The sequence below is a fragment of the Streptopelia decaocto genome (assembly GCF_964273445.1).
Source record: "Streptopelia decaocto genome assembly, chromosome: 5".
Lineage (NCBI taxonomy): Eukaryota > Metazoa > Chordata > Aves > Columbiformes > Columbidae > Streptopelia > Streptopelia decaocto.
The window spans coordinates 14,784,727-14,808,285 of record NC_138659.1 but is presented as its reverse complement, the minus strand read 5'-3'; the positions used below and the strand labels follow the sequence as shown (position 1 = coordinate 14,808,285).

At 40.5% G+C, this 23,559-nt stretch overlaps 1 protein-coding gene across 1 annotated transcript in view; it reads right to left on the bottom strand.

Annotated features, from left to right (window-relative positions):
* Positions 1-23,559, bottom strand: part of SLC1A7 (solute carrier family 1 member 7) — a gene marked incomplete at its 5' end in the record, with an annotated part of 48,320 nt that overhangs the window by 10,519 nt on the left and 14,242 nt on the right. Inside the window, 5 exons of the mRNA XM_082053059.1 lie at positions 7,255-7,488; positions 8,494-8,593; positions 9,674-9,893; positions 10,791-10,833; positions 22,242-22,457. Coding sequence (XP_081909185.1) covers positions 7,255-7,488; positions 8,494-8,593; positions 9,674-9,893; positions 10,791-10,833; positions 22,242-22,457 — 813 coding nt within the window. The remainder of the gene's footprint in view (positions 1-7,254; positions 7,489-8,493; positions 8,594-9,673; positions 9,894-10,790; positions 10,834-22,241; positions 22,458-23,559) is intronic.

Here is a 23,559-nt window from a genome sequence, read left to right as displayed (position 1 = left end):
AGGTATAAAGCGAGGAAGGCTCTTAACTCACTGTAAGGAAATGGTAGAGAAATGCCCTTACAGATCGTTCCAGTTCTCACTGCATATTGACAGTAATTAGATGACCAGTTTAGGTGATGAATTACAGTGGTAGTGAGAGCTCACAAGAGATTGGAATGCTGCAATCATTCTGGCAGTTCTAATATTTAATCAATACTTACTTTGAAAAACAAGCACAGCAAAACATAACCCCCCAAACTGCACATTAGATGTCACTTCTCTCTTGGACATGCCTATCATTTTTTACACATTTGTGAATAACTGAAATTCTGTCTTGTTTACCATAAAATGTTCATAAAATAAAAGGGTGAGGCTGGGGCTCACAGATGATGTAGAACTGAACCCACTGGTGTAGCTATAACTGGGAGCAAACCCCTGCAGTAACCCTTCTAGATGTTCTTAACTACAGGCATGGCCAGGAAGCAATTATAAACTTATTATTCATTGCCTCCCTCCGCTGCAGCTACTTCAGTCGTAGAAAGTTACTTGTTTAAAAATACAGTCTTTCCTTGGCCATTTGCCTTTTGTGCCACAAAACCCTGTCTAATTTCTTTGTGGGAAGAAGAGGAGAAAAAGGTAATCTTACAAGTCCTTTTCCACCTTGCCCATGCTTTGACATACCAGAATTTTACAACTAAATGTGCAAATTTTAACTGACCGACATCTTCAGATTTGGCTGAGATGTGACAAAGATTGTGAAAACCAATCCCATAATAACAATGGCACAACCAGTAAAATCTATATCTATTCCCACTGTTGTAAATGGAACATATGACAGTTTTTGCAAAAATTCAACTTTTAAGTGTGTACATTTTCTCAGGGAGTCAGGTGTTGCTTTCATTTGAATTTTGTGCTGTTAGAAGTAACATTTCCAGGGCACATAACTAGATGCTGGTTTTGTTGTTTATGAAATATTATAATAAAAAATAAAATGGGCAAAATGTAAGTGCAATGGTGATGAAAAACATTGTGCAAGATATTGAAAGGAAGCAAATTTCCAGGTCACAGATTCTTGTACCTTCTTAGCACAGGCAACTGCTACATACAGACTCACTCAATTTTATGAGACCACACCTTAGAGCTTCTAGACTGTTTGTCCTAACTATTCCTATTGAATGGCTTTCCAGAGCTCACTGTTCAGATGAGAAATTTAATTTATCATCTAGATGTACTCTCTTCAATTTACACTAGATCTGTTTTATATGTTTCATGTGTTTCTCCTTGCTCAAATCAGTCCAGTTGTTGCAACACATATTGTTAAAAATTGGTTTTGTCCCCTCTCAGCCTGGATTGATACAATCAGTCTTCTTAAAATATTCTCTTAGAAAATTGCTACTTCACATCCCTTATTACCCTTTCAGCACCCGAATAGAGGTGACAAAAATTATGTGGAGTATCCAAGAGGTTGTCTTGTTCAGTTATGGTTCATATTTACTCATCTGGCATGTATCAGAAAATATGTGTCTTATGTAAGGCTTTAGCTGTTGCTGAATTACAGGTGGCAATAAAAAAAAAAACAAACAACATCCCTACCGTCGTTTTTGAGTCATATTAATTTCAATGGCTGAAGAAAAACATTCTCAAATAAATAATTCCAGTTAAATTAAGCTTGTTTTCTTGAAAGCTGCTTTATCTAGTGTAAAACAATGGAGCAGTAACATGAAAGCCTTACATGTAACATTTATTCGGAGGAAAAAATACTCTAAAGCACTGATCTTAATCTGTTAAGTCTTTTAAAAAGTGTCCTAAAGCCTTCAGCAAAGAGGAGAGGCATCTTCTCCCAGCACTAACTCTAACAATTAAAAATAAATTTTTAGAGTCTTATCTCAATTTTGGGATAAAATGCTGCAGCTGCAGAGACTGAGCATAAGCTAATGCTGGATAAGGCCAAGCTCTTACTACTGTGAGCCACAAAGACAGCTAGTCACGGTGGAGCAACAGCTGTTCAGCTTTCTCTGTTTATCTTATCGTTCAAATGCATTTTGATATTTGCTCCAAAAAATCAACAAACTGATCTCATCTCCCTTTTGCTAAATCTGCCTTTAATTTACACTGTGCAATAGCCAAGATCTGTGTGTTTCATAAGCAGCAAACCCTTTGAAAAACTCATGCTTTATCGTTTGTCTTCAGAAAAGATGAAAATTGCTTCTTTTGATGGGGTGTACCGCTGAGAAGATGCTGTTTTAATTCATTAATGATATGGAGAGATGACCTAGAAAAATAAAATTCCCTCTTTCCATTGGAATGAGGAAAGCTAAAACCAAGAGGAGTTTTGCCTGTAGGCCCAATGCTGCTTTTTCAGTACAGAAGTTACAAGATCAGGGGCAATGTGGGGAGAAGATCCTGGCAGGGCAGGGCGCGCAGTAACAGCACATGCTGTACACACCTTCCCAGTGGAGCAAAGAGGAGCTGTGTACATCGCTGTGGATGCCTGTTGGCAAATCCAGCTCGTCCTGGAGCCAAGGGTTTGGCGTCAGCGGCTGGCTGGCCAGGGAGCGGGTGCAGGACTTGGTGCTGGTTGTAGGGATTGAGTTCATTGTGTCCTACATGGTGCACCAAAATAATATGAGATGTCCTCCTTCTCTGACCCTGCCTCTCCAGTAATGTCTGTGCAAACCAAAACATTGTTGTGACTGGGACTTCTGGAGAAATATAAGCGGACTGAGAATGGGGTGCAGAACCTCTCTCCAAAGGGAAATGTGTTGAAATAATGTTCAGATTCAATAAAATCATTGCCATGAGACAGCTGTTTAGCGGCTTTCATATTCCCTTGTGTTACATTCTTGGGTTTTGCATGTGGTATTGTTTTTGATTCTTGCAGTTCGACTTTTAGCTAGGGAAGAAAGCTTCCCACAGGTGCAGACTAGCTGGAATGAGTATCAGGACATTGATTTGTGATTTTCTTTCTATCTTTAGATGTAGACATGAACTGACACAGAAACATCTCCAAGAAACACATTGGTACACTTTAAATCAACTCTTTGTTCTCCTCTAGGATGATCTGAAAATCCAATACCTACATTATGAGTGTTATATAATGCCCCTGTGGCAAGCATTATTTAACCAAATACAGATGTGTTGACTGTCAGGAGAAGCAGCTCTTCTGTCCAGCCCCAATTATTTGTGCATGTTCTTTTGGCAACAGCTCAGTTATGTGCAGTATCCATTCCTTTCAGCGTAACGAAGGTGAAAAGTTCAGCTATCTCAACACAAGGCACTGCTATTTGAGCAGAAATTTTTTTAAAAACCACATTGGGCCTGTATTGGCTTTGCAACATATACATGCTGTTAAGAAGGGACAAACAGAGCTAAAGCCATCAAACACATCCAAGCCCCAAATCTGTATGTTCAGAACCTTTCCTCAGGACTCACCTTAACTTTGGTGGTACAGCTTCTGACAATAAAGATACTAAATCTCGTAACAAGTCCTGCTGGTGATTCTGGACAGGTTGAACTGCCAGCTGGTGCCAGAGCTCTGTTCCCAAACTACACCCTCTCTGGGCCTATAAATATGTAATTATTCCTTGCACAGTGGAAGGCAAAAGAGCACCGTCTGGAAGTATTCAATATCCCCGGGAGAGGGGCTCTCCCCTAGGAGTCGGCGCTCAGGAGAGTCACAGACAGGACAGGCTTAAGGGAAAGCTGAATTCCCCATTATTTCCCACTGTCAGTGGGCACTCTCACATCAGCTTGGGGTAAGAAAACCTCAGGTAAAGATCGGTTTGCCTGGAAGAGACTCGGCAGGGAGAGACATCGCTTTCTCATCAGTTCTGTAGGTGGAGATTTTTTCTTTCCGGCCATGCCTGATGGCTTCTCAGCTCTCCTTACCACGCTGGCTTTGAGGGCTCTTTCCTAGGAGCCCAACTCTCCCAATGAGGAGCTGAATTCCAAGATGAACCACAGGCAGCCTATGTGGCTGGGAGTTGCCTACAAGTTAAACTTGACAATGACGATCCCTGTGATCTGCAGGTCTTTTTTAAAAGAACCAGCTTGCACTTGCTAGGGAGCATGCATGTTCTTTCCTAATGCTTCCACAAGTAAATGAGAGAAAAATAACTAATCTAAAAATTCTCAAACCAACCAGTGTTGGACTTTCTCCAACTTAGACACTCATGTAGAACAGGGAATCAAACTCCTGCATCCCTTTGAAGATCTGGTTGTGTATTTTGGTGACTACATATCATGTCTGACTTGTTTTATCACTATGATTGGTCATACTGGCATTGGAACATTTCTAACCCTGAAATATACCACAAGCAGCCTGGACCTGAATATATATTATGAACTGTAAAGAGGGCACTTCATGATTGTAAAGTGGCTCAACACTCTCATAGCTAGAGACAGAGTAGGAAGATTAGATCCAATGAAGAAACAATAAACTTCCTTGACAGAAATGGGAAATCACTATTTAAAAAAGCAGGCCCTGCAAGTTTTCAGACTAGCAAATTGGTTATAAAATCAAAATACAATGCTGATGCAAAGTAAAGAAAATTAAGAAAAATAATCTGCTTTTTAAAATGGTGGAATATGTGCTGATCTTTTAAGTCTTAATTAAACTTCCCCTGATAAAGGTACCTACACTGGAGAAAAGGTTGGTTACTTTTGTTAATCATTAACACAAAGGAAGAGAAAAGGACAAACTTCTATAAATGCTAAAGGTAAAATGAGGAACAAAATTTTTTCAAAATTCAGATTAGAGTTTTAAGAAAAATTCTTTTTTTCTAAAAAAAGAGAATTACTGGAATGGCACAGATTAAAAAACCCTGAGTTGTCAGCACCAGAGTTCTTCAGAAACAGAATTCTCAGAGAAGCAGGGCAGATAGTCAAGTGTGTCAAATGTGAACCTGATGAGCCTGTTCCAACATTAACATCTTTGCAAAATTAGCATCTCACTTGAATCTGGGGATGTGACGACATCTCAAACTACGAACTTTTTATGTTCTAATAAAAAAGCTTGCCTTAATTATTTCAGCCTAATTAGAGTTTAAAACACCACCCAGAACATATTTATTTCTTGACTCTGTATGTCACAGTATGTTGTTCTCCATAGGCTGGTTTGGAGCAAACTGATATATATGAAAACACCTTGTAAAATGAAGCATAGTGGAAAGCAAATACCTTCCAAACGTGCTGAAATAATCACTACCTCCTCTCCTCTCTTTTAATTCCTATACATTCCTTCTCCTCTGCTCACTCCTGCCCTAACCACTGTATGTATATTCATGAGAGAAACAGCCATCTGCACTTGACCTTCCTGCCCCAAATCGCCTTCTCAGACCTCACTAGAACTATAATGAGCCTAATCAGGCCAAAGGGCTGGGGATAAAAATTTTAGGCTCTTTTCACAAGTCTAGCACAGCTCTAGTACAACTGAAGTTTTCTCTTTTTCATTGTCCCTTCAGTAAAATAGAGATTATTTCTCTTTTAGTGTTGACAGTAATTACTGCATTGCAAGTAATATTTTGTAACAAAAACAAGTTTTGCACAAGACTACAGCAAAAATGAATGACATCAACTAATCTGAGTTCAGGAAAGCAGTATTGTTACTTATCCATGTATTTGTTTACTTTGATAATTTGCAGAAGAGTTCCAGATCTCTGCAAAGTTCACATAATTATTTATCAGTGACGATGCCCTATGCAAAGCCATATGTGCTGATTACATAACAGCCCATATTAGACTATTAAAATAAGTTATTTAAATCAATATTTGTTTGACTGCTTTCCCAGAACTTTTTATCTAGTTGTCATTCCTGCCCATTCCTTCTGTAATCCCACCAATTGCAAATGCACTTTATTTCTAAGTGGGTCACTCTGTTGTAGGAGAGATTACATGAATTCTTCCTCAAGGGAATTGGAAAGATATAGAGAAAAGTAAGATTAGAGGCACAAGGGATAAGAAGCTGGTGCAATACTATTGCCCGAAAGGATATATTAGTCTTCAGAGCTCAACTTTTAGAAATATAAGATGGAAGAATGAATCAGTATTAAGGTATAACTAGATTAAATACTCAGTCATTATTGTTTATTAGAATAAATATTTTTTGGTTAATAAAGCCTTTTTAATTTTTTGTTTATAAATATATGTTCCAAATTTATCATTGATTTTGTACTAATTACTAATTTGAAGTCTAAATTAAGTAGACGAAGGTAGATGTTTGTCAGTAGGTGTCATCATTTCAAAATCTGGATAAGAATTCAGTATTTTCCAGTCTCTCTGTAAAATAACAATAATAACTCTAAAAACCCAAAAGCAAAAATGAGATGAAAGAAAGGTGTCTTTTCCTTTTGTTAGCCCTCTTCCTTTACAGTTGGCAGGAGAAATATTAAATGTGCAAGATGTGCTAAATAGACCTATTTACACAGCATTTTCTACTTGTACTGTGGCTTTTACTACAGCGTAAGAAGTGGTAGGTATGGCTGCTCTTGTTACTTCAGAGTAAGAAACCTTCAGCCACTGATGCCATGAAACTGTGTTTTCTGATATTGGCTACACAGAAACGTGATTTTAGTTGTCGTTCTTGTCTCCTCTCCATGCAGGTCTAATCCAGCCCTTTCAAGAACTTCTCACACACCAGTTTATCTGTGCTGGGAGTAATTTTCACAACCAGTTCACAAGTTGTGTCCCATTTTCACTGTACCAGTGTTCAGCTATGGTTAAAACTCAATGTACATCCTCCTTAAAAAGGATGCAAAAGATATTATTCCTTGAGCAGAACAGCTAAATACTTTCCCACTGCTGGACAATAGTTTGCAACCACAGTCTTAATGCAGCAAGAAACAAGGACTAAGAAGAGTAGAAAGGCTAAAATGTTTCCATATGACTTAACTAGGAGGTTCTCCACTAATACCAAAACCAAATTCTGGACAAGCTGTGTGTCCCTTGTATATATTAAATTTGTAGAAGCATAATGTTTGTTATTATGAAAGAACACCCTTACTTCCTTTCTAGTCCTCAAGAAAAAACATTTTTGTCCAATAATTTTTAAACTGAGGGAAGACAATGTGACTAACACTATTGTCAAATGGCCCCCACATAACTTCCAAATGTTGAGAGACACATCTTTCAAAATCACAGCAGTGAACTTGACACAGGCCGTTGTTCAGATACAAATATATCTGCTTCAGTACCGCTGTAGGGTGCTGTTCCTCAGAGAAAGCTGTAGTAAGGATCTAGCAGGTATTTTGTTGCATCTGACTAGAAACTGTGTAATACCTGGAGGACGTGGCCAGAGCAATGAGCAAGGCTTGAAGAATCCCTCTGATGAAGACAATGGGATTCTTCTTGGTGATAAAGAAGTACATCATTGGCAGAATAAACAGCCCATGCACCACCAGGCCGCAAACCACCGTAATGGCATAGAAACCCAGTTTCTTCCCAATGGCCGAAGGGTCATCCATTTCTAAGATTTTACCAGCAATTAGGAACACAATTCCAAATGGAAAATACCTAAGCAAAAAGAAAGACAGTCATTATTAGGAGATTGCTCACTTCCACCGAACAATATGAGAGGGGAAATCCATGTGTTATACTTCCAGCAGCAGAGCAGTACCAACTGTCTGTCTGGAAGCAGCACAGCTGGATTCTGTTGTTTTATCAGACTAAGCCCCACTCTCTCACACCTGAGGAGCGTTCCCAAAGCACTGGGCTAAACAATCTTTTGTGTGGGGTACTCCTCGGCACGGCTGAGGTTATGGTGCTGGGCAGGAATGACTTTTAAACGTTTTTGTTCAGAAGGCAGCTCTGATATTTTAGCTTAAGGCAGGTCATTTGCTGGGGAGAGGGGGAATGAATCCTAAACTCGGCTCATGTGTTTGTGCTTGCTTAACTGCTCATGGATTTTAGTTGGAAGCTGTTAAGTAAATGTTTATGTTGCCTTTGGAAGACACAGGAGAAACACCAACATGAATTAGACAAGCTTTTGGAGTGCCTGGGTGTTTGCTTCAGGGCAAATAGATAGGCAGAAGAATAGTTAGTTTCTGGACACAAAGGCATGGGTGCTGAAAGAGCTTAAAACTAAAAAAAAATAGAAAAAAAATCTGGAGGCGTCCAGCCACCTTCCACTTGCAGATGTGCCATCTCCAGAGACTTGCCACTTCCCCACATCCTTCCAGAAATTACAACCCACTTGGACCCATCTAACCAAGTGATCATTCCCTGATCCAGCTCAGTCAGGCTGAGTGCTGGTAGTGGGATCCCCCCTACATAGGGCTGAGCCACATTGGGGACCTGAAGGGTGGGGAGGATGCTAAGCTGATAATTTTGGTATTGGCCGTTACCTGCTGTTCCTCTGATCTTTGGGGCAGCCCCAGAAAGCTAAGGATTGTTCACCCTCATCTATTTCCCCAGAAAACAAAAAAAAAGTTTATGAGGTTTCTGTGCATCCTCTTCTGTTGAAATTTTCTTACTCTTTAAAAAAAAAATGTTGATTTTCTTACTAAAACAGTTACTTACCAAACAGCAACTGCCACTATCTTCATGACAGATTCGTTTAAGCACTGGCAAAAGCTGACCAAAGGAACGCCACTGTTTCCCATTCTTCCCAACATTATACCTGCAAACAAAGACATTCAGGTTCAATTTCTCAGGTGCCTTAATCCAAAGCCCCCATGCCTTCCCTCCCTGCTGTGATTCAAAGTGAACTCAAGTGGGAGATGACTGGATGAATATAGATCTTTGTGCTGTATAAACAGACACGGTATGTGGAAATCTCACCTTACACAAACATGAGAGCGTGGGGGAGCCAGGCCACAGCCTTGTGCTTCAGCTCCAAACAGGGCCCTCTCTCCTGGCTCCCGTTTTTTTTTTCATTTGCAATTTCCCGAAAGCTTCCCTGTGGAGGTACAAACTTTTGTGCTGAAGATTTGGCCCCATGGTAGCGAGCCTGTTTCTTTAAATATCTTTCATAGATCTCTGAGAAGGAGTTACCTGCTCTGAGGGATCCTTTCAAGACAAACTTGAAAACATTTTTCTAGCAAAGGAAGCTGTCTCTGCCTCAGTCTGCCTTACCCCTGTGCGCTGTGTACAGCCAGGCAGGGGCTGTGCTGTACATGGCAGTACTGGCAGAACATTTTCTGTACATCAGCCATGAAGAAACCAGCCCTCAGCTTCTGCCTCTTGAGGCCCTGGCCAGGAAGACTTAGGGGCATGGTAAAAGTAACACATTCAGTTCTAGGAAGACAATGAATAATCTTCTGTGTTCAGAAGTATAAAATGGCCCTTGATCCTAATAGGCACACACAATTAATTCATTTGTATCCAATACTTTTCGGCTGGCATAGTGTCTGCTGTGACATTGTACTTTGGGAATTGACTGTAAAATACTACAAACTGGGGCACAGTCAATTTCCAGCAGTGTTGTATATGGAATACCACCCTCTGTGGTATTGTATATGGAATTCCACCTTCTGTGGAATACCACAAAATGGCATGGAACAAAAGTCACCAAGGATTTTGAAGATTTATCTTCAAAAGTTTGGGAGAACAGCTCTGTAACAATCTTGCCTTTTTCTTCACCAAGTTGAGATAGAAGCAGCTAAAAAAGACGAATCAAGAAACCAAACAACCCAACCCCTTTCTTTTCCTCTTAAATGGACACTTGGATTATTACAAACCAAACATGTCTGAAACCTACCCATTGTAGCAGAGAATATCACAATCCCCAGTACATTCATGCCGTCACTAGTGCCTGGTTCTGACTTGTAAATCACTTCAGGAGGGGGAGTGATGTCCAAGGCAAAATTCTGGACATTGGATCCATTCTCATCTTGGACTCCATATATTATAATGCGACGAGTGGTGCTTTCAGATGATGCTTTGTTAGCTTTAATGATAGGAATGCTCTTGGTGCGATACTGAAAGAAAACAAAATTGTTTTTATTATAATATCCCAGCAGGAATTAATGGTTTAATGAGATCTCCTAAGTGCTCTGTTTCAACAAGGCTGCATGTTAAAGGGACAAGCATGAAAAGAATGATCGGTGCTGTCTCTATGCTGCTAAAATCTGTAAAAACAGTTGAGTTTTTGCAAAAGCATAACAAAATCAGTGTTTCCTGTAATCAGACCCCCGTGCAGCAAACACACCATCTCCTGATAGACCTGCTTTACTATAAGACACAATCAGGAATGACTCTCTAGAGGTTCTGAGTGCCCTGCTCTTCGTCTCACCTGAGGTAAAGTTCCCATTAAATATTCCCCCAGGTGAAACAAATACAGCCATGCCTCTTGCTCACTCAGAACTTTTAGATTAGGTTTTCTGGCCAAATTCCAATCTGAGTAATTAGATTATTTCCAAACACATTATTTTATTGTTTTAACTGGACATGGTATTCTCTTCTTCCTTTGTGCGGCATTACTGTGTGCTCTTAAAGCAATTCCAGCTCTGTGACTGCAATACGGTGGTAAGAGCAATCGCGCTCTGGGCACACTGGCATAAATTGTTCTGCTTTTCTACAGCAGCTTGCTCAAGGTCCTAAAACATCAGGCCTCAGGAGGAGGTGGAGCTGACATAGGTGTGCTTGTCCATTCTGTAGTCACACTCTGCATTTTGTGCTTGTTTGCTTTGCCTTCAGACACCGAGGCTGCTGAGGCTAGTGGAGGGGGACTCATTAATTCCTAAATGCTGAAGGTACTAACAGTATCTGAAATAATATGCAACGTCTGTATCTGGATTCTGTTTTACTAAGATACATGTTTTCTATGATGTTGGCTCATCTCTTTCATCAGTGGTAAAAGGAATATGGCCACTTACCTGCTTGAATGTGGCCTCAACAAGATTGGCTGGAAACATGTTCCTAAAAATGAACAAATACAAGAATAATTTCTATGGCACTGAAAACAACTTCTACTTTTCCTGTGTCTCCCACGATAAATTGGTTATTTACCCTCCTAGAGAGCAAAGTTTGCACGGGTGCAGAAGGTTGCCATATAGATGTACCTGATTGAACGAGCGTCAACAGAGAGACAGTTCCTCAGAATTAACCTTTTGGGACTTGCTTCTAAATACCTGGAGTGAGACCCAGGAGCTCTAATTTCAGCTTCTGGCTCTGCCACAGTGTCCATGTTGTAGCAGGGGCAATGTAATTCCTATCATTCCCTTCTCTATCTGTTAACTGGGGCAAAGAATATTCTGCTACTCCATATTTTGACTTCCCTGTTCGGATAATGAGCTGTTCAAGGCAAAGTCAGTGTTCAGGGATGTATTCCTGAGACTCCTGGGTCCTGTAATCTACTTTGGGATTTCTAAGTACTCCTGTGAGATGGCTCATAAACTGTAGTAACTCCTGAAACACGTTCATCGCTAAAATTATAAGTGATGTAGGCTTTGCAGTGGCTTGGTCAAGAACAATTTTCTTTTCAAAAAGAGGATCTCATTCCTGATTAAAATAATTGAGATTAGAGCTGCATAGTCTCTGGTAAACTTTGTTTTAATATAGTTCCCCAAGGCTTCAGAACAAGAGTCTGAAGTGAGGCCAAGAGCTACAGAGCGGCAGAGGAAGACAATGACCATACTCTGCGAGATCTGCAGTGAAACAGATAGATTTTTAATTCCAAAAGGGACTTTTGTTGTCATCTTTTCTGACTTTTTGCTAATTTGTAACTTCTGTTTGAGCTAGATTGCTACTTTGCAGAAAGACATTCAATCCTAATTTGACATGGAGAGCACACCCTCTACAGGCTTCAAAGAGGAATCATAGTATAGTTGGGCAAAAAAGTGAAAAAGTCTTATCTTTCTGTGCAGCATTTGGGAATAAAGATTCTTGTGATGATTCTAATAGGGTCGTTTTCAGAACTGATTTATTTTTAGCCCAAAGCTTCTGAACCTATGGGCAGAAGACAGTGACAGCCTATGACCCAATTGTATGCTTTCATATATGTAAATTCGTGCAAGGAGAAACTCCTGAATTCTCTAACCAAAAGACTTTCTATTCAAAGTCCAGCTCATGCCCTAAGACAAGACAAGACAAGACAAGGCAAGACCTAAGAATATACAAAAAGCCCATTCTCATTCCAAAGAGAATTGCTATATATACATACATATATATCTACACAGTTGCATGAGACATTTTCCATACCTGCTTTTCTCTTGGCAGCAGCACATGCCCGCTGCTAATGAAGACACAGCTAGAGCCTGCTGTGCAGCACTGGCTTAGAGAAAAAACAGTTTTATTGCTATTTTAAGTGATCATAATGTGACATTATGGTCACACTGAAAATTATGAGGTAGAAACTGTTTCAGTAGCATCAGGCACTGAGAGCAATTGCTACACAGAGATCATTAATTATCCTTTTCAGGGTAAAGCTGAGGGAGAAGAATTTCAATTAAAGAGTAATAGTATTGTCTAATGATTGAAAACAGAAGATTGAAAATGAGGGGGGTTTTTTTGGCCTGCGCAAAGCATCGAGTCATCTCTGCAAATCACCCATAAAGCTGATGATTCTCTGCTTCAAATGTCGAACCTGTAGCCAAAGTGAGACACAGACAACTGCCAGCTGTGCCTTGCTCATCTGTCAGACGCAGACACAACCGCGTGCCTGAGCCCGGGGGCTTGGCTGACACAGGGACTAACTGGAGAACAGCTGGATGGGGCTGGAGATGGAGGGGATGTTTATAGGAGGGGGAAGCACGGGAGAGACAAGATGGTTACTGCCTTATTATGCCTCATAAGGGAATTCTGCTTCCAGATTGTTAAAGGTTTCATTAATATCAATTTGTTTTGTGATTAGACATGAGCAGATGAAAGGTGCTACAGCAGCGCACAGTGTTAGGGTGATGATCGTGCTCTGACCTGCTGTGTGAATGTGCATTATTCTGAAAGTGCAGATCCACACTGAGGACTCCTGCGCAGCTCTGAATAGAAATGTCACATATGAACCATAGTTTTACAAAGAAATATGGATTTAATTGCTGATTATTTCCACTTTCTCCCTTAGTTTTATAGTCCTAATTAGTAGAATTAAGAATAAATTAAGACTGTCCGAGAAAGGAAATATCATATGGTTAGTAGCTAGATTAAATATTAAACAAACCTTTATCATTCTTTATCCTGCAGGAATTACAACTGCCCATTTAATACTGCTGGAATTCTCCCAGTATTTTTTAATATATAATGCACTGTGATCCAGTCTTTGGGACTAGCCTTACCAAAGTTACACAATTTATCTACTGAAGGGCTGACCTGAATGTGTTTGCCAGGGCTTCGGCTTATTTTTTATCTTAAGCTGGTTTACTTGGATTGAAAAAATCCAAGCCAAAATATAGTTTTGTTAATTAAAAACATTCAAGAGAGCAATTAGTGGACAAGAATTCTAATGGACTAAAAACAAATAATGAGAAGAACATACCAAATTGTCACCTACAGCTGGGGGATGACTGGGAGCACGTGTTGCTTTAGTCAGGCCTCTTCAGAATCACTTGAGAAATTCTCACTTTAGGGGTACATTTTGCTGCACGTTGCTATTTCCAGCCATGAGCTGGATGTTTGGCAGGCATCATTTGGGAATGTTTCCACTGGGAGCGAGGGATTTGACTCAGGACTGCCAGCCAGCCTGGCCGCTTCGGGACAGCCCTCCTGTGGGGCTCTGGCTCCCCCAAACCTGAGCACTGGGGAATGCCAGCCGGGGTGGGAGCTTCTGTCTGGCACAACATACACACACATGCATTTGTCCAAATATATTACAAAACTAATGGCCAAATTAAGTATCAAATTAATCACAGCCTGTCAATCCCTCCTTGTGCCAGCCTGCAACCAGCTTGCCCCTGCAGATCAGTAATAGCTTCACTGCAATTCTGCACAAGATAAAGATCTAGACACAGAGGTATCTGTTACCAGGATCATAACGTGAGGCTGCCCCTCTGCTCAGAAGAGGCACTGTATTTATCACTGACATATAACGAATTAAAGACACTGTCAGTACTTAGGAAGTAATAATTCAAGCTGAGCTACTCATTGCTGTCACCACCTATAAATGTTGCTGTGTTTATTCAATTAAGAGAGCTAAGCAGATAAAATACTTGTAAATTTCCAGCATTACTTTCAGACTGCTTAAAAGATACAGGACACAAAATAATACTGTAGAAAACTTCAAGTGATCTGGAATTCATTTCTCTAGTAAAAACAACATTATCTCTAACCTCAGTGGCACAATTCAGCATTCCTGGCAAAAATAATTTCACATAATAATAGGGAATTAAATATAGTCAATAACAGCAAGTGAGGCTGGTGTGGAACATAGATAAATTTAGGTCTAAGACAAGGGTATGATTATAAAACAGAAACTGAGACATATGGTTTCTGGTTACATAAAAAATTAAGAGCTAAATACTGTCTGCCCTGAGGAAGAACATTTCCCAGAGCATCTCCTGCTTCAGGAATTCTGCCAGACAGAGCAGGAGTGTTCAACACAGGCTAAAGGAGTGAATGTGCATGAAACTTCAGTGTCAGCTCCGTGAACCTTCTACAGACCGTGAGCTATTAAGCCATAGCTGGCACAGCACGCCTGGCCTGCGTTTGCTGTGACAGCAGCAGATCCACGCCAGTGACCTCCTAAAAACCTGCTTTGACTGCAGCCTGCTGTGGTGAACAAGGTGGTTCATTCCATCAGCATATTCTGGAATCAGATGTAAGGATCTATCGAGTTAGAAATGTGTATGTATGACTAAGGCAGCATGTTCTGCAATTTGGTAGCCATGGAATTTGAAGAAAACCCTGAAGATTTGTACCAAACGTAGACAGCACCTGGTTTAAGGAGCAACTCTGAGGGTGCAGCTTCCCATTACATGTAGGACTACTTAGCACCTTACTACTGCCAGAAGTGGGAGGTCCTCTTTCCTTCTCCGTTTTCTCCCAGAAATAAAATTACCAATTAGCACTAATTTACTTGCTTTTGCTCCCCTAGTATTCTGCTGCTTTAGGAAGCTGAATTGTGTTAGGAAGCCACTTTTCAGCTCAGGCCATGCCTCGGCACTGCCCCCAGGACATCAGAGCCCTCTTGCTCTCTTCAAAAGGTTGCTTACTCTGAGAACTACAGTAGTGATACAAATACCAGCACTGTTAGAGTGTTTTCCTGCTCATACTGTCAGCTAAAATTGTCCACAGAACATTAGCCTACAGCTACTAGTATAGGCAGTTTGATGGCTCCTGGATAACTTCTATTAGAAATAATAGGCTAAATTTTGGTTGCAGTTTTATTACTGAATATCTGAAAAACTCAGAATGAGTCCTGAGTAGAACATCTGTTGATTCAAAGCATTCGGCTTTTGCAGATCTTTTTAATGAGGAATTAGGCCAGCTGCTCTAGTGTAAGAGCAGCCACAGGTACGGCAGATGCTGTTTCCTCAACTCAGAACACCCGTCCCCGCTGGGGCACGCTGTGTTCTGCAGCAGCAATCTGGTTTTGCTCTCAGACTTTGATGATATCAGTATTTAATCCCTGCCACACCAGACAGCCTTTGGCTGCAGTCTCTCACACTGTGGAATTACAACCACTAGACTGGGTTTTTGCTACATGTGCGTCCTCATAACATTTTATTGGCCTATATTTGCACTGGGCATAAAACAGCTTTGGACACTCTGCTCTCAAATTTGAACTGGCATAGCTGAGCTTGCAAGAACATTACTTTAAGACGGGGTATTTGACGGTGGCTGAGCTCTTACCCTGTCACCCTATACAGCAGTGGTATAGAGAGAGTAAAAATGGAGTTGGAGTAGCTTGACACGACAACTGTAAAGTTTCCAGGTTTTACAGCTGTCCACAAGAATGAACAGCACTGTGGCTCCTATTTACTATAGGCTGAGGTCAGATGCTTCTTCTTTCTCAGTGACTTTGTCTTAATCTCAAAAAATCACTTGCTTTTGTTGCCCTCTGCATGATTTCATCATCAGCCATGTAGACTCCTGACTGCTGTTACTGTACCACAAGAGTCACCAATCCTGTCCTTAGTAATATGGATATACATCTGAAATACCCTCCTGCTGGTGTCAGTGGGCTCCATCAGGGTTTGCACTGCTGGAATCACGGTCAAAATTTAATTCAGCAAGAACGAACAAATTATCTGTCTCAGGGCCCACAGGAGACTGCATCTTGCACATTAGGAGTCACCTCCAGTGCGTCATCTCATTTCTCAGTATCAATCTTACTACCTCCTGCTTAAAGGACCAAAGAAGGCTTTTGCGGAATTAATGAGGCATTTAAATCCTCATTATTGTGATAAAGTATACTAACAGAATGCAAAAATCACTAATCAGGTCTAAGTCTTTTTTGCAGACCAGAGCAGAACTCATATTGTGCACTCATTTTGCCAAACACATGGACTTTTTATCTGTCTTGAGGGTGACAGTGTTGCATGGCCTTTCTGTTCCAGGAGGGGATCTGGAGGGTGAATATCATTACCCTGCTCCTTCTGAAACAAAAGGTCCTGACAGAGCCCAAACAGGGCTGTGGCTTTCTGAGAAAATCATTCTTTGGGGTGGAAGCACACGTACATCGCAACTTTAGGAATCTTGAAAGAGCTGTATCATATCAGAGGTTGCATGACAACGACCAACGGATTTCCACTATGGTTCCAGCAAGGCAAAGTTATCTCATAAAAAGTGTACGTTTACATTGGAAGATGTCCAGGGCAACTGTCAGGAAGATGAATGATTTATTTCCCTTTAGAGCTGAAGCTTTCCTAATGGGGTTGTAACTCTTGGCCCCCAAGCATCTCCCCCTCTGTGATTAAGGCCTCCTGACCAGAGAGCAGAACTGCTTCATAGTCCATCGCCCCAGCCTTGTTTTAATCAAGGAATTATCTTTTTTCCATGTTGGTTTCCTCTTATGCCAAATAGGAACAACACATTTAGGGGCTTCAGAGTCCTTTGTAAATACAGAATAAAGGTTTAGGCTTCTACACAGCTTGAACTGCTTAAAATCAACCAGAAGCACACATCTGGTCACATACCATGCACAACAGTGCTGGCATCAGGCTGGCTTTGTAAGACAAAAGAAAACCAGAGATCTGAAATGAATAAAAAATGTCATAGGGAACAGATAAATATTTCTATCGTACACAGTGGCTTTTGGCAAAAGACACATGAGTGTAGGGCAAAGTTATTTTAAAAGTTCTTTCACAGTTTAAACCCTGGATCACTTGACGCCGTCTTAAATATCTTATTGCGTGTATATACAATTCAGTCTTCAGCTGTAAACTTTTTAAAGTGTGATATCTGGTTCTGCACAGCCGGGACGTTTTCCAAACTAGAGCAGATACTGGGTTTCTCCTGCCCTATTTTCAAGAAATATAATTTCTATAAAATAGAATTTTGCCCTTAGCTTGAAAAGAGGGAAAGGAAATGATTTTAAAGAGTGCTCAGGATTCCCATGAAAACATAAATCCTCTACAGTTTTTATATCCTCTTCTAGCTATAAATGGCATATTTCCCCTTCCCCCCCAACTCTCTTGGTTAAGCCAGATTGAGTTTCCTGGTACCTGCTATTAAATTGGATATTAGTGGTAAAATGCTCTGACTTATCCTTCCAGTAAACTTCAGAAATGCACAAATTTGTGTGTCATGGTTCAACACGTGATTTGACCTGGACTATATTAATGGAATTGTTTGATTTGGACATTTTTAATTGAATAAGCTTGTGATGTCATGCTGTCTGGTTAGACTTGAGAAAGATTAAAAATGTATGTGAACCCTGCACTGGCTGATGCCCAAATTTGCACACACAGTCAGCCGTACATAAAACAGGGGAGAGAACCCCCAGTTTGGCTGGGTTTTGTTTCCTCCTGTGAATGTTAATTGCGTTTGCTGGTTTGTTTTTATCTCATCAGCTAAATGTTGTTTCCCTTGTGACAAATGCAAGTAGCATATTTTAAATTACAACAAGATTTACCCTTCTAAATTAAAAGTATTTTGATAACAGCAACAGAATGTGGTGGAAATATTAACTGCTAATGGAAACAGTGTGATCCTGAGTCATGTATCTTGTTTTACAAATGTTCATCCCCAAATTATAGGCATTTTCTATTCTGCTTGTCAGGTGAATATATGTTGCAGAATGAAACAAACCTAATATTCTAAATTGAACACTATCCCTCTAAGTATGTCCCTTTTTGTCCTTTTGAATAAAACACTCAAAGTCTGAATTATTTTAAAAAATTGATATCTTGCCTTCCTTAATTTCTTAACTCACAAAAGCCTACTAAAAATTCACTCTTGTATTTTTGAGAACACAGCACAGAGTTAATTTTGATAATTCACACAGGAAAAAGAAGGTAAAGATGTGCATTGATTCACTGCTATTACTTCCATTGTGGTGCCCCAAAAGCCACATTCCTAGAACAAAACCCCTACTAGATCTCATACAAGCCTGGGATATTTCCTCTGGCACCACAAATTTTTCTGAAAAATCCCCAGTGAGGTAATTTCTTTCCCATACGTCTTGGTTCTCTAGCTGTAAGAAGGGAGAGTGGTCCTTGTCTACCTCACAGAAGTATTGTAAATCACGAGAATGAATCCATTTAAATTCAGAAAGCACCAGGTACTTTGGTGCATTAAAGAGAACAAGATGATCCTTAGCCTGAGGATTTGTAGTTTTAAATATGGAAGAAAATGTACTTTCATGAACTTTGCAGTGCTTGCACCAGAAACCTTGAATATAATCAAATCAGATCTGTACATCTGTCTCAATGTAGTAGTAAAGTGGCAGCTGAAGAGAGAAGCATCTTCAGAAAAGCATCTCCTGCACAGCTGCTTACTCACGACTGCCCTCGGAACGATCCGCCCTTAGCCCGGAGCCTGGCACGCTGCCGACAGAGGGGCAAGTTGTGCAAGGGGAGATTCCTGCACGGGTATGCAGGTGAACTGCCTGGTTAAATGGATATCTTCCACAGACAGCGGAAGATGTATTTGGTTTAAAGCTGGCTCAGATTAAAGCAAAAATTCAGACAATTCAGGCCAAGGCAGCACTAAAGATTTTAGGTATAAAGAGTGATTGAATGTTGAAAACACTTCTATTATGCTGCATTTGGTGGCCTCCCTGTCTAGATTGAATTTCGGAGAAAATCAGTAGGGCCAGACTCACATCCACAGATCCTGCCCCCAACCTCTTCAGGTTCCCTTTAGAAAAAAGTCTTTCAAGTACTTCTGTTTAGCTTGGCAAAAAAATGGTTGACTTGTGGATACAATTTTTGAGGCATTAAATTCAGTATGTTGATGGGATTATGTATGTCCTGCTTGATGTGAGGTGTAGAGCCACTTCAGAATTATGCAATACAGTGACTGTTATGTCGCAATCAAGTCATATACACTGGAGGATTTATTGCTGGGTTTTTTAACATAACAGACAAATATACAGGGGAAGTATCATCTGCAGTATAATGCAGAATAATAATTATTGATTAATGTTGCATGTGTTTAGGATGACCATGAGTCTCTGCAGTAGTTCTTGGTTTTGTTTATTGCTAAGTCAGTACATTCTTCAATTTGTGAATAAAACCACTTCTAAAAGCAAAATCCTCACCCCAAAATTCCAGAAATTCAATTTCTAGCAACATCCTCCCTGCCAAAAATTCCAGACCTGACAATGTCATATATAGCATCACAAGAAATAATAATGTATTTCATAATTTCAAAATGGCTTCAAATCTGAAATCGGTGAGGGTGAATAGAGTTAGTATCATCATGCCCAGATACATGCTTTTAAAATAAACTCTACAATTATGTCACATATATCATCTCTCCACTTGTACATTTAGGATTCTTCATTTGCAGAATACCAGATGTTTCCTGTGTAAACTTCTGTGCACATGTGCAATTGATAAATTGAGAGGAAATTAATGAATTGAGAAGATAAGCCAATCTGAGCCTAAAGAGATGGTCTCCAGCTGTGAATGGAAGTGATTTATCATTGAGCTAAAGGATCAGCTTTTCTAGCTCAAACCAGCAGATACATCATTACATTTAATCCAGACTTCCACACAGACACTTAGGAGGTTTGCAATTGACTTCAGCAGAGCCAGGATTTCACCCATCGTGTTTGCCTAGGCTGAAAGCCCACTCCCCACAATTTTGTTATTCTTATTTATTTAGTTAGTGAATGTGGTTATTTCTGTAGTGAAGGAATAAAATCCATCAATTTGTAGAAAGACTGCAGCTGTGACTGCTGCTTAGCATAGCAAAAGGAGAGGGAGTTCTAGTCTCTCTTTTTAAGCCTCTATAATAAAAGTAGCTTGTTGGCTTGTTGTTGTTGTCCACATCTGCCCAAACCAGTGAAGACTTTAAGGTTTTGCAGATGCCTGCACATGCCTGGGCAGAAACATGAACACCTGAAAGATGCATGCAAACTATTACAATTTGCTCAAGTAAATGTTTGTAGGAAGTGAAATTATAGATGATATTTGCAAATGTTTAGATAAAGACATAGTATTTTACCTGCAATCAGGCTCAGCAGAATAAATGGTTCCCAAACCTCAGCACTAAACCCATGGTGCACAGGGATCAGCCAGAGAGAGGTGAAGAGATGAGATTGTAACTGAGATCTCAGGTTCCAGCCATATAGATGTTTGTACACATTTTGCACGCCCAAATTCTTTTTCATCTGGCTCACCTCCATGAACTAGCTTACTCTGGGCCTCAAAAAGCAACTGGGCTGGTGAGAGGAAGGGGATGGGAACCTATGGCAAGGGAGACCCTTTCCAGACACAGCTGTAAGGTCAGGGTGGATGTAACATTGCACCAAAGGTCTCACTTTGCCTTTACTTGTCTAAGACGGAGGCCTTAGAAACAGCTCAGCATGCCAGAAAATGTTTCCAAAAAGTGCCACAATGAACACAACCAGTAAGATTACAGTTTTCTTAAATTCCCTTTTATTTCTTATGCTATTCTGTTTTACTAAGGGATTCAAAACTCCAGTAACTTGCTCAGTTCCTCTCCCTTGGTGTGAGAATTCTAGACCTTTATGCAGCAGAAACAGAATAATGTGACTTAACATTCTGTCACGAACACACATATGTGAATTCCACTGCACATACATCACTGCAAAGGCACTGGGTAGATACAGATGCTGTGAAGTGGGCATCTGCTTCTTGCAGATGAAGATGGTTTTGTGGAAAGCTACAGAAGAGAGTGCGCTCAGCCGCTGCTCAGTGACTAATACAATTTGGCTCATTCTCAGTAAGACATTGATACAATAGAAAAACATGCAGGTTTCAGATGACGTGGCTAAGTACAACCTGGAGGAGAAAAAAATATTTTTATAAGCTTTTCCTCCCAGTTCCTTCTGATTTGAGTTCCTGGTAACTCTAACTAAAGCACTTGGTGTGCTGATGCCCTGTCAACATCAGGAATTTGGGGTTTTGAAAGAAAAATTGTGCAACATTTTTAATTTTAATAAGTCAAACTACAAAGAGAACTCTTCATGTTTTAGATACACACTGGGCCTAGACACCCCTGCTCAATATAGTATGAGATCGCTGGCTTGTGAAACTACCAACCAAAGGCAAAACTGGGTCTTTCTGCATGAGCAATGTAAATGTGAGGCACACACTATGTTCAGTCAGGAAACTAATCCCACTAGTACCTGAAGTGTTGAGACAAAGAGGGATTTTCAGGCAAAGCTATCAAAATACCATCTAAGGCTGGTCTAAAAGAACAACCCTCCCTTCTGCAAAACCAAGTAAAACAAACAAGAAAAAGCCACAAAGCAGAAAAAATACTGTCATAAAAATAAGGAATAAAAATATCACAACGGTGTTTTTTCTAATTGTGTCTTTCATCTGAGAGTTGTTATGAGCAGTTGTAATGGCACTTTTAAGAATTATTTCCTGAAAAATGTGTATTTCAGCTCTTAAGGTTTTGCCTATTACAACTGTCCCTATTTAAATTAACATGGCATTTTAATACTATCTTGGCCTTAATAGATTTCATTATGAGCTCTACAGGCCACACATGATTCTGTGGAGACAAAAAACCCAAAACATACCCCAGTGTTGTGAGAATTTCTGATACACTTGGTGGCCATTCATTTTACTAGAAACAGCCAGTATAAACATCTGATAAGCTGAAAATCATCTTCTGAAGTTTCCTTGATTCTTTTTCCTGATTTGAACAGAGTGTTCATTCTTTGGTTCAGAACTCATCCTCAGGCAACAGTTCCTCATGCAGTTGGGTACAAAATGTTACCTTCAGAAAGCAGAAAGAACGAGCGTAGTTACCGGATTAAGTCAAGCAGTGCATCCGCAGAGCTCATGATGGGCTTTCCGCCCTCTTCGGTGCTCTCCTTCTGTGCCGCTCCACCAGGGTGGATGATGGAGACCATAATTATGCCCACGATCACAGCCACAAATGTTGTCCACAGGTAGTAAGTGACAGTGATGATACCTAATCGACTGGAAGTCTTGGCATCCAGGGCTGCTAGCCCAGACATTAAGCTGTGGAAAGAAATCACAACACATACTATCTTTTGCATAACATTAGTGCAACTGGAAACCTAATTTCCTAATTATTGCAGTTTACCTGCTTCTCTCAGGATTCATCAGTGTTTTTAGAAGCTTGCTGGTAACACTAAAGCTGTAGCCTCCTTGTCTAAAGGGATGTTTCTCTATTGCCATGGAGATTGCCAAGGAACTTGCAAGCTTAGGCTGCACACATGGGGACAGAATCCTATCGACTGTTCCCTGAAGCTCGAGGGATATTTTTACACAACCTACACACGTGATGGTTCAGTTCACAGGATTAAAGGCAATGATCAGTCATACAAACTTATGTATGAAATGCCACATATAATGTTACAGAATCATAGGATAATTCTGGTCAGAAGGGAACTCTGAAGGAAATGTGGTCAAGACCCTTATCCCTTCCTGTGTGCAGCCAGACCATGACTTCAAAATGAAAAACACTAAGGGGCAATTTTGTCATATAGACCATTTTTTAACCTAAAATAATAACTTATTTTCTTTCTAAACCAATACAAAGCACAGTATATTTTTGCTTTACCAGCGGGCACTTTGGGGAGTGGGCTGTGATTCAGTTTGTCTCCAGCTGAAGTGGAGACATTGTCAGTGAGCAGAGGAAAATCCTTCATGGGCAGGGGTGGCTGCACAGTGGTGAGCAAAGAAATGGCTGTGGTCGCTCCACCCTTTCCCCTTTAGGTCCCTGCTCACCACTGCCAGAGGTTGACCAGTAGTCACCCCCTCGCTTGTACAGCCTCCTCTGCCAAGGTAGGCAACTCTCTGTCAAGTGCTTTAGCTCCCACTGACCATCTTTTATAGGCAAATTAGACAGGGCACTGTTTGGTCCCTGAAATTGCTCCAGGCAGCTCTGACATACACTCTGATGCTGTTTCCAAATGATGCAAGGCTGAGATTTGAGTGCTCAGTGACACCAGTGTTGCTCAGGGTGTGTAGCTTGTATCAGGAATAGTGTGGCCAGCAGGATCAGGGCAGTGACCATCCCACTGTGCTCAGCACTGGTGAGGCTGCACCTCAAAACCTGTCTTTAGTTCTGGGCCCCTCACTACAAGAAAGACCTTGA